The 12,202-nt window shown below is 41.5% G+C and overlaps 1 protein-coding gene across 1 annotated transcript; it reads right to left on the minus strand.

Annotated features, from left to right (window-relative positions):
- Positions 1–79: 79 nt before the first annotated feature.
- On the minus strand, positions 80–12,030 carry LOC129748847 (zinc finger protein weckle-like). The gene is made up of 6 exons (XM_055743613.1): positions 11,820–12,030; positions 11,384–11,762; positions 10,815–11,322; positions 10,562–10,757; positions 10,147–10,499; positions 80–714 (listed from the first exon to the last, which is right to left on the minus strand). Exons 1-6 carry the CDS (start codon positions 11,931–11,933, stop codon positions 234–236), a joined length of 2,031 nt encoding a protein of 676 aa, XP_055599588.1. The 5' UTR covers positions 11,934–12,030; the 3' UTR covers positions 80–233.
- Between the last annotated feature and the right edge of the window lie 172 nt (positions 12,031–12,202).

The raw sequence follows: 12,202 nt of genomic DNA on the forward strand, positions 1-12,202 counted from the left end.
GAGGGATACTCAACTGTGGTCCTCATTTTCTCATGAAAGTAGAAAACTCAGTTCCTTTCGTACAATGAAAAACACTTAATTGTAAGTTACAATAGCACCACTACCATAGTGGTCCGTTTATTTTCAAATTGTTATAGTTTGACGAAGGTAGTTTGTACAATTTTATGGCTAAATTTGCTTATTGATACTGACAAAAAACATGCTTAATGCACAGTTTAGCATAAACATTTCCCCTAAAGGTTATCACTGGGATTAATGAGCTGAAGTAACGGTAACCCCACCATATCCGGCATCGCCAGTTGCACTTGTTCCCCATCTTTTCCGGATTCCCTCAGGGTACGTTGCCGCCGATTTTCCTCAGAACCACCGTCTAGTTGCTTGTTTTTGATACCTTTCTTGGAAAGCATATTCAGAGGGGGTGGTTCGCTGTGGAAATAAGCTGTCACTAACCGGACGCCACGTGGCAGTACCAGCTCGTCCCCGATGGATGCAGCTGCAGTCGAATCGGAGGGGGTCAGTGGCGTAGCTATTACTGTGGCTACGGTTCCTTTTTGATGCTGATGAACTGGCGAAACCGTGAGTGGGGGAGGAGGCGGAGCCGTTTGGGAAGGGGCAGCTACCAATGTTGGTAATTCCTGGAGCAGAGCACTTGTTGCGGTAGTTGACGTGCCCTGTTGGACGTCATCGGGCGTGGGTGATGCCGATTGATGTGGTCTACGGAAGAGAAAAATAAACGATGTAACACAATGGAACTAGTGCAGTGGAAATTCGCGAACGAAAGGATTGCATGAAGTAAAATTCGTAACACAAGTATCTCATTGAAATGCAATTAAAACCAGTCAAAAAAATCAAAACTGTTGAAGAATTAATCAACAAAATCATTTTTTTGAGAGCAGAACACATATTTTGAGTAGCGTTTAAATTGCAGTGGGAAGCTGACGCTTAAGAGAAAAGTTTGAAGAAAAATATAATAGTTCAGGGTAGGCAGCGTAGATTGGTAAGCGAACATGAGACTTAAGTTTGACACAAACTGCACGGTGAAAAAAGTTTAGTTTTATCAATTATATTTCGCCTATATTCAATCATATTGATGATTAATTCTCGACCGACTACCATCATGTCACCATCTACCGCCCAGTTAAGCGGTTTTTCAACTTCAAACATGTGTTATAAAAAAACTACGGCAGATTTTTATTCGCTTTCTTTTCCAATACATCTCAAAACTGCTCCACTTGAAATAAAAAATTTAGTGGAATGCGAAAAATGTACGCTTTTCAAAATAATTAACTAAACGTTGAGGTGTTCAACTGGCCCTATTACCGCCCACTCGACTTTTTCGGGTATCGATAATGTTTTCTTAAGGAAAAACTATCTAACAACACGGAAACTGTTCTTTTTAATATTGTCCATGTAACGAGCTGTCAAAACCATATTTTAGATCTTGAGAGAATACATTTTGTGAAATCTTTCCCGCAAATTTTGTACAAATTTTAACAAAGTGCGTTGACTGACAAAATGATGATTGCCGGCAAACAGCCTCAAGTAATCGGTTACTTTCAGCGATAAAACATCATTTTCTAACTTAATCAAACTAAATACTTCTTACAATTTACACTTTTGACACAATACATGCGTTAAAAACAAAGAAATTGTGCGTGACCGGTAATTAGGAACCCACACTTTTATTCATACACCAATTACCGCCCATCACTAAACGCTTCAAAAAAACAACAACTATTGAAAAAATCGAAAATTTTCCGATGCAAATCTATTCTACAAAAATCAAACTATCGTTTCAAGTCGATTGTAGGACAAATAGGTACTATTTAGTAAACAAAACCTCTTTTTTCCCTAGGAGCACAGTTATGCTTAGTTCGCTAACAGGCGACGAATTCAATAATTTGACCGGAAACGAAAAACCAAATATTTTATTTCTGGCTATAGTTAGCATAATAAAGTGATGATTTTTCAGTGAAATAGTCGAACAATGATGCCGACACAGAACACAGATCTTATTTTTGGAGAAAAAATTCCAGTTTTTTTCGAAATACACACAAAAGGGTCATTTTGGGCGGTAAATGGTGTCTGGGCGGCGAATGGTGACTTGATGGTATATTTATTAAATATTCAACTATTTTTATATTCTTCGCTTTATGAATTCAGTTATAATTATGACAGCTTCAACTACAATTATACGATTGATTCAACTATAAATAAAATAAATTTATCTGTATCTACTAATTGATGTTGAGCACTCAAATAAATATACTGTAGATTCAGCTATAGTGCTATGGTTAATTTATATTCATTTCGGTGTTATAAGTATAGTACATATCTCGCGTGAGCTTTCATTACGTCGAATGAAACAGAAACACCGAGCCGAGAAAAACGCTCCTGAAATTTGAAGAGCATTTTTCAAATCCTATTGTTATCCCTTCGCCGATAACCCTTAAAAAAATACGCAATATCCATGGAAACCAATTGCGTCAGACATTCCACATTATGAATTTATTTTTTTGCAATTTTTAGAGTTATTTTTTAATCATATAGAAACTTACGACTTATCCAAACATAAATCGTTCATACGTCTAAACACATTCGTCGTTTGGAGGGAATTTGTTTCATTCGTCTCATTTCTTTCGTCCTTTGATTCGTGCAACTTGCACTTACGCCCAAATGTTTCTAAAGCAAATACATGGGAAATTTTCAATTTTTTTGACGTAGTGGCTGTTTAATTAGTGAGTTATCTAGTGTAGCGGTAAATTGGTAAGTAAATGCATAATGAAAAGTGTGAATCGGGTGCGACCGGCCAAACCAGCTCGCTGCCCGCTGCTGCTGATCAGCTTTCTGTTGCCAATAAGCTGACTGCTGTTTATGTTTTGTTGCTGCTGGTCGGCTTTCTGCACTATTTAAGGGCATTCTAAAGCCTTGAGTATCGATTTAAGATCGCTTAAAAACAAGAATTATCACGAGAAATATACGAAAATTACAAGATTTTGCAACATAAATCGTTCATAAGGTTCATACGTCCAAAGGCATTCGTCGTTTGGGGTGGAAATTTGTCTCATTCGTCTGTTGTCTTTCGTCCTTTGATTCGTTCAACGTGCACTTATGCACTTATCGGTAAATTTTCAATTTTCTCGACATAGTAAATATTAAATTAATGAGTTATCGAGTTTAGCGGCAAATTTATTATTGGATGCGTAATGAAAGTGTGAATCGGGTGATTAGGTGATCGGTCAGTCTGCTGCTGTTAGGTATGTTGTCACTGCTGCTATTCGGTTTCTATTTCTCGCTGCATTATTTTTCAGCTTTCGAAAGCCTAGAGTATCGATTTAAGAACGCTTGAGAACAAGAATCAGAAATAATATTTATTGCCAGCCAGGTTGATATTCTGATTACCTCAACCTGTATACACTTGTTTGCTCATGGAATCTATAGCGAATGTGCTAGGTTTTTCTTCCTCTGCACATTCGCCGTTTGGAAGAAGGAACGTAAGCAACATTGAAATTGACAAGCAAGGTTTTATTACATTCGTCATTTTGAAAGTCATAAATTTTATACACTAAAAGGGTTTAAATTTATTGTTTTATCAATCATATAGGTAGATAATTTTATAATGAAGCTTTTCTAGTGAATATCTCAGTTTTTAATATTTTGTTTCATTCGACGTTATGAAAGCTCACTTGAGATATATTGTTTATTGTGAAGCACAAAAAAAATATGTTAGTAACGAATAATATGATAATGCTTTGTTCGAGTTAGTGGTCAGCAAATCAATTGTTTTGGCACTGTCCAGCCATTTTTTCTTCTCGATGAAGCAAAAAACGGTGCCACCAAACTAGATTGCCTTTTCAAAATTCCTTCAGCGACATCGTTTCCTCCGCTTGCAATTTACTTGCTGCCGCATCTGGCTAGAATTAACCTTTTTTGTTGTCCACTGTATTTATAGATCCATGCCTAAAATCAACCATACATTTTTAGATGAATCTATCATGTTTACAGTTGAATCAATTATACCATAACAGTCAAATATACCATATTTATAGTTGAATGTGGGAGGTCATCAAGGAATTTATTGTTGAACCTGTTATATTTATAGTTGAATACTTAAACCAATCATACAGTTGTAATAAAATCTATCATATTTACAGTTGAATCAATTATACCAATTCAGTTAAATCTACCATATTTATAGTTGAATGTGAAAGGTCAACCAGAAATGTTTAGTTGAATCTAACATTATAGTTGAATCTCTTATATTCATGGATGATTGCGTCATCAGTTTGTAGGTAAGTCATTCATATCTATAGTTGAATGCAAACAAAAATCAACTACGTTTTGATGATTTGTATAACCAACTGAAATAATTGGAACAACAGTCGACTTTTTCTCCATGCGTATACTCTTCTGGGAAGGTGATGCGAGTCAACGCACACTATTTCGCGATCGAGAGATTAAAAACATGAACAAAGGCTGCGTTGCGACCAGAGGAGGAGGAACCAGAGCGTCAGTGTGGTTCCCGCAATTAATCACTTTGCCAAACAATAGACCCAAAATAGGGTAACATTTTGATTGCCAAGCGCATCTTTTGATGTCATACTGCATATTAAGGATCAATTTTAACGAAGATTTAGCTGAAAACTCTGCATTTTTGCAAAACCTTAATTTATTATTGTTACCAAAGATTCCAAGCCGTAGAAATCGTTTTAAGGATTTAAAAGAAAAACTGCTTCTGGTTGAAATTGTTCCAATGAAGACGCCATTTTGCTCCTATGCGTCTTTCGCTCATTTCATTCTTCTTATTTCTGTGGGTGGCTAGTGAACGGTAGACAATGTGCAACTCGAGACCCCATACACCCAACCTTCGGGTAGTTGTCATATCACCTCTTGTCTGCAACTCCGATTCTCTACCTACCCGTGGTGCTAGCTGGGGTGCGAGCATCCTTAGCGAAGATCGGGTACCCAACCTCGGTGGATGCTTTGGTCGCATGCAGACTGAGTTAGGGGGCTTCGTACGCGTCTGTTCTCCATGTCAGGGGCGGCGTACGGAGTGCAACAACGTCCTGGTGGTGTTCGGGACCCAAAACAGCAACATCACGACGGTCCTCCTGCGAGATAGTGGGGTTAGCTGCGGGCCTTGCGAGCCTGTGACTACAAAAAAACATAAGCAACGAACGAACAACAAATTTCGGATGAAAATCGGCAAAGACCCACGCGACGAAAAGGGACTAGCGATTGGAAGCTTGGAACATGGAACTGCCGATCTCTAAATTTTGTGGGCAGTACCCACATGCTCTCCAACGAATTGAAAAGCCGCAAATTTGACATCGTAGCGCCGCAGGAGGTATGTTGGAAGGGCTCCACGGTACGAACGTACCCAGATGGTCGTGCCATCTACCAGAGCTGCGGCAACACACACGAGCTTGGAACAGCTTTTATAGTGATGGGAAAGATGCAAAAGTGCGTGATCGGGTGGTGGCCGATCAACTCACGAATGTGCCGGTTGAGAATCAAGGGCCGGTTCTTCAACATCAGCATCATCAACGTGCACAGCCCTCACCTCGGAAGTACCGGTGACGACAAAGACGAATTTTACGCGCAGCTGGAGCGTGAATACGACCGTTGCCCAAAACATGATATCAAGATCGTCATCGGGGATTTCAATGCTCAGGTCGGCCAGGAGGAGGAATTCAAACCGACAATTGGAAGGTTCAGTGCGCACCAGCTGACCAACGAAAACGGCCTCAGACTTATTGATTTCGCCGCCTCCAAACGAATGGCCGTACGTAGTACCTTTTTTCAGCACCGCCTCCCACACAAGTATACCTGGAGATCACCGTACCAAACGCAATCACAGATCGACCACGTTTTGATTGACAGCCGGCACTTCTCGGACATCATCGACGTCAGATCATGTCGAGGCGCCAACATCGAGTCAGACAATTATCTGGTGATGGTGAAGATGCGCCCAAAACTCTCCGTAGTGAACAATACACGCAACCGGCGCCCGCCTCGGTTAAATATCGCGCGACTGAAGCAACCTGAGGTAGCGGCAGACTACGCGCAATCGGTCGAAGCAGCGCTGCCGGTAGAGGGCGAGCTTGACGAAGTCCCTCTCGAGGACTGTTGGGTCAGGGCTCGGCATCGTCGAAAGGAAAGAATGAAATTGAAATTTCCCTTTATTCGTCTCACTCCAACCAATTTCAATTTCGAGCAGTTCACTTTCATTACTCGAATGAAAGTGAATCCTCGCATATTCACTGCTCGGGTGAAAGGAAGAAATTCAAAAGTTAGCAGAAGAGAATTTCAATGATGCTTGAAACTGCCCGCAATCAGTGTTATCAATTTCGACGTCAAACGAGACTTTCAATGCAGCAAAACAGGCAGCAAATTAGCATATGTACACACAGACACACCAGTCGCGTGGCAACAGATTTCTTGATGTGCCCCGTGCAATTGTTGGTATTTTTGTTGATGCGTCTACCGGCCGTGACGGTCTGGCACCTTGTGCGTCTTCAAGCAATTGTTGGTATTTTTTGTGGGTGCGTCCGGCCGTGTCGGCCCGGCACCGTGTGCATCTTCAAGCAATTGTTGGTGTCTTCCTTGGGCGCCAGCAAATTGTTGGTGTATATTGTTGATTTCCAGCCGGCATCAGCCGGCTTTGTTTTCGGAGGTATGCGAGTATACGCAATGAAACTTTCATTGAAAGGGATATGCTCGAATTTCGTTTTGAAATGAAATTGACGATTGCCAGTTTCGAACGAAGGAGACCGAGGTGAAAGCGGAGTGAAATTAGCTTTTGCCGAATGTGAAGAGAAGCTGGTGTGAGAGAGAATTGACAGTGAAGCTCTTTCGAATGACGCGTTTTGTGTTCATTTTTGAGTGACGATTGACGATTGAAAGTGAAATTGCCAGGGCCTGGTTGGGATACCATCAAAACAGCCATCAACAGTGCTGCGGAGTACGTCATCGGTTATGTGGAGCGATCTCGACGGAACGACTGGTTCGACGAGGAGTGTAGGAGGGTGATGGACGAAGAGAATGCCGCGCGGGCGGCAGTAGTGCAAAGAGGCACCCGTCGAAATGTGGAAAATCACCGACAGCGGAAGAGGCAGCGAGTCCGACTTTTCCAGGAGAAAAAGCGCCGCCTGGAGGAGGAGGAGCTCGAGGAGCTGGAGCAGCTGCATCATTCCCAAGAAACACGAAAGTTCTATCAGAGACTCAACGCATCCCGCAAAGGCTTCGTTCCGCAAGCCGAAATGTACCGGGATAAGTACGGGGGTATCCTGACGGACAATCGTGAGGTGATCAAAAGGTGGAAGCAGCACTTCCATGAACATCGCCGGCGTAGCCAACGACGAAGAGGAGCCACTCCCAACGATGAGTGAAGTTAAGGAAGCCATTTACCAGCTGAATAGAAACAAGTCGGCTGGGAAGGATGGCATCGCAGCTGAACTCATCAAAATGGGCCCGGACAGGTTGGCCGATTGCCTACACCGGTTGATAATCCGGATCTGGGACATAGAACAGCTACCGGAGGAGTGGAAGGAGAGGGTAATATGCCCCATCTACAAGAAGGGCGAAAAATTGGACTGTGAGAACTACCGAGCGATCACTGTCCTCAATGCCGCCTACAAAGTGTTGTCCCGAATCCTACTCCGCCGCCTAACGCCACAAGCAAACAGATTCGTGGGAAGTCATCAGGCCGGCTTCATGGAGGGACGGTCAACGACGGACCAGATATTCACATTACGGCAAATCCTCCAAAAATGCCGGGAACACCAAGTCCCTACGCACCATCTATTCATCGACTTCAAAGCCGCATACGACACGATCGACCGTAACGAGCTATGGAAAATCATGGACGAGAACGGCTTTTCCGGGAAGCTGATCAGACTGATCAAGGCGACGATGGATGGAACGCAGTGCTGTGTGCGGATTTCGGGTGAATTGTCGAGTTCATTCGAATCGCGCAGGGGGCTTCGACAAGGTGATGGTCTATCCTGCATGATGTTCAACGTGGCGCTAGAAGGTGTTATTCGACGAGCAGTGGGCGAAATGCGGGGCACGATTTTCAACAGATTCAGTCAACTTATCTGCTTTGCCGATGACATTGATATAGTCGGCAGATCATCTGCGGCGGTGGAGGAGATCTATCGCAAACTGAAACGCGAAGCAGGAAGGATTGGGTTGATGATTAATGCCATATTCGTTTTCATCCTGGTGGTGCACCGGTAGTGCACCAAGTGCTGTCAAAGCGTTTTTTTTATATGAAGATGACAGTAGTTGGTGCACAACCATCTTTCCACCAGATGAAAACGAATATGGCATAATACGTCCAAGACGAAGTACATGCTGGCCTGCGGATCCGAGACCGACCGAACCCGCTTGTCCAGTAATAACAAGGTCGCGATCGACGGCGACGAGCTGGAGATAGTCGAAGACTTTGTCTATCTCGGCATACTGGTGACCGCAGACAATGACACCAGCCGTGAGATCCGGAGGCGAATTATCAGCGGAAGTCGTGCCTACTATGGACTCCACAAGCAACTGCGGTCGAGAAGACTTAGTCCTCGCACGAAGTGTAACCTGTATATGACGCTCATTAGACCGATTGTTCTCTACGGGCACGAGACATGGATATTGCTCGAGGAGGACCTGCGTACACTCGGAGTATTCGAGCGACGAGTGTTTAGAACCATCTTTGGCGGCGTACAGGAGAACGGAGTGTGGAGGCGAAGGTTGAACCACGAGCTCGCGCGACTCTTCGGCGAACCCAGTATCCAGAAGGTGGTGAAAGCTGGCCGGATACGCTGGGCATGACATGTTTCGAGAATGCCGGACGACTGTCCTGCAAAACAGGTGTTCGCTACGAATCTGGTAGGAACAAAACGAACGGGGGCGCAACGAGCGAGGTGGTTAGACCAAGTGGAGCGTGATCTGGCGAACGTGGGATGCCCGAGAAATTGGAGAACGGTTGCTATGAACCGAGCGAATTTTAGGAATTATGTTAGTCAAGTTATGTCGTAAGACGGAAAATACTACGTAAATAAAAAATAAATAAATAAATAATGCACAGCCAGTATTCGAAATTTAATTTTGAATTGAAATGTAAATTTGATACTAAATACAACCGGTTGTATTGAAAGGAATAGCTGGTTTCAGCAATCTGGATTGCTGATTTTTCAGTAGAAAAAAAAATTGCTGTGTAAAGAAGACATATTATTAAAAACTAATGTTTTACAAAAAATACTCTCATTTTGATGAAGTAATATTGAAAAACTATGACAGTTAATTGGAATAGAAAACGTCAATTTTGAACGCACAAAAGTTGTTGGCCTAACGAAACGATGAATTTGAGTTTCATAAGAACTGCATTGGATAGCCAAGAGTCTCCTTAAAACTCTCTATAGTGATGAAATTTTTCTGAGACGCCGATTTATTTAGATTAAAGCTAAAAAAAAATACAGCGTTTCATAACGTAAAGATGGTCTCTGAGGGAGAGTGAGGCGCCTGATCTCTGGGGTGGATACATTCTTCAACTCTATTTCGTAGCTGCAATTTTTTCAAGGAACAAATGTTCGATAAAACTATGTCAAGTGGAGCAAGAAAACTTTGCTGTCAACTTGCAAAATTTTAATAAATAAAGGTTCAAAGTTAATAATATGCCTTTTTCATCATCTTCAAATGATAGCAAGAAGAAAAAAAAAAGAAAATATTCACTCCAATATGTCAACCGTTGGAAAGCCATTAGAACTTCATCATGCCATTTTTTCATAGCAATGGTTAATTCTCATTTTTATTAACAAAAAGTTGCCCAAAATGATACCAATGCAATTAGTTCTTATGATCCTTTGAGTTCACAAAGACATTGTTTTTTTTTTCAATATCCTTGAATTTGCTTCACTGAAGTGCTTTTGATGACCCTACGGGATGAAGTATTGCTCTAATTATTCGAGCATAGAAATTTGGAGCATCATGCCGTCAGAAACTGTAAAACAACGCAAACTGCCGAATTCTTCCAGAAAGATGATCAAAACAAGAAAAGCGGTCAGATTTAACGCAGAGCATAAAAAAAGAAATATTCCTTTTCGGTACAGGTTATATTCGAAGTTATCGGTACGTTTAAGGTTAAACACTGACCTGAGTAGCTCCTCCAGTTTCGGGATGTTATTTACCCATTTCTGACCCCCACCGGCTGCCTCCAAAGCCGCCAGCTCTTTCGGGTGGGCTTTCTTCTTATGACTGCGGCAGTTGGAACCGTTGGCAAAAGTTTTCTCGCAAAAGGGACACTGATAGGGTCGCAACCCGGTGTGCAGAATCAAATGATTCTTGAGTGCCTTGGATCGCTTATACTCATTACCGCAGTACTGGCACTTGAACCGTTTCTGGTCGGAATGAACTACCATGTGCATTTTGAGCGTTCGTTTCGTGTTCAGCTTGAGTCCGCAGTGCGGGCAAACGTACAAGGTATCGTTGTGAGTATCTTCATGAATCTGCGATTAAAATAACATTTGAATTGGGCAAGCATTATTTAAAAAAAAATGTATAAACAAACCTTCAGTCTGGCTAAATTTTTAAAACTTTTCGAACAACACGAACATTGAAAAGGTTGATCATCACTGTGGGTTAATTTATGTTCCTTCAGAGCTCCTTTGGTAACTAGAGCTTTTCCACACTCTTCACAAACGTAAAGTCGCTCCTTATTGTGTACCGCTTTTATGTGAGCATACACATTGACCAATTTACTAAACCTGGAAAACAAATTGATTAGATATCTGCAACTTTATTTGAAATTTGACTTATTATACTTTTTATCACAATATTCACACGGATGAATCAATTTTTGCTCATCCGGTAAATGTACGACTGCATGTAACTTAGCGCTTCTCTCTGTGGAGAATTTTTTGGGACAAATCTCACATCCGTACTTAAGTTCTTCAGAGTTTGTATGATCCGTTTGCATGTGATGTGAATAAAGAGATCGATTCTTAAAATGTTTATCACATGCTTTACAATAATGCAGTGTTTTGATCCTCGTTTTCGGTTTGGTTGGTTTCGTTTTCATTTGTTGTTTAACGGGATTAGAATCACTAATCGTTTTCTCGTTGGATAGCGATTCCTTTTCTAAAAATTCCTGACTAGCTTTTCCAGACTGATTGTACTCATCCGATTCGCCTTTTACCACCGAATGTGTGTCCTGTTCCGCCAACTGTTCCGAAGATAAATTGTCCAAGATTTCGTACTTCTCTTCGGGAGCCTCCTGACCTTCTAAAGTTCTTTTGAATGGGTTTACTGTCAATTCAGGGGGTTCTTTTTCTGAAATCAGACAAAACGACGATATTTAAAAATGGCTCAATGAGCAAATACAGTGACTTACTTATCTTTCGAACGTTGGTAACTTTTTCTATGGTCAATTCAACAAATTGCGGTGGTTCCGGCGTATCTGCCTCATTTTCGAGTATATCTTGATCCTCTTGATCCGAGGAAATTTCATGCAAAAAATTTTCTGCTGGTGCATATGATTCGTTTGGTTCTGGTAACTCGGAACCTACAGCAATCAGGGAGTCACTCAAAAATCGGAAACGGAGATCCAGAATATCGCTATTGAGCAGCTGTTGATTATTGTGCTCGCACAAGCTTAGTTCCTGCAGCAGCCTACCGGATTGCAATAAGCTCTCTCGAAAGTTTTCTAGCTTATTGACGAAATTATAGCAATCCTCACAAATGCAATTATTTATTGCTGGTAATTCCTGAAGCTGGAAGAAAATTGATATAATTTTGTACATACCATCCCAAACAGAAAAATATCTTACGGTGATTTGAAAGTGCCTCCGCACTATGTCGTTTAACTCCTCCAAGGACTCCAATTTGTAAACTGCACATTCGTTGGCACATAATCTACACCAATTCTTCCACGATTTTGGCATATTGTTCCTTAAATTTCAATAAACTAGCATAAAATTATGTTTTCATTTAAATTCCACCACCGTAGTAAATTACTGCCCGATTTCAAAACAACAACACTGCAACACAACAACAACAAAACACAAAAAAAGGCTGATTTCACCCGCCGAACGAGGGGTGATTCAAATTGAAACACGGTTGTTTTAAAAATAGGCACATTCGGTTTCATTTTGGAGACTTTTGTTTTCTTCGAAAGCAGCATATTTACAAAATAATATTGTAGTAGGTGTAG

This window comes from Uranotaenia lowii, chromosome 2, assembly GCF_029784155.1.
Source record: "Uranotaenia lowii strain MFRU-FL chromosome 2, ASM2978415v1, whole genome shotgun sequence".
NCBI lineage: Eukaryota > Metazoa > Arthropoda > Insecta > Diptera > Culicidae > Uranotaenia > Uranotaenia lowii.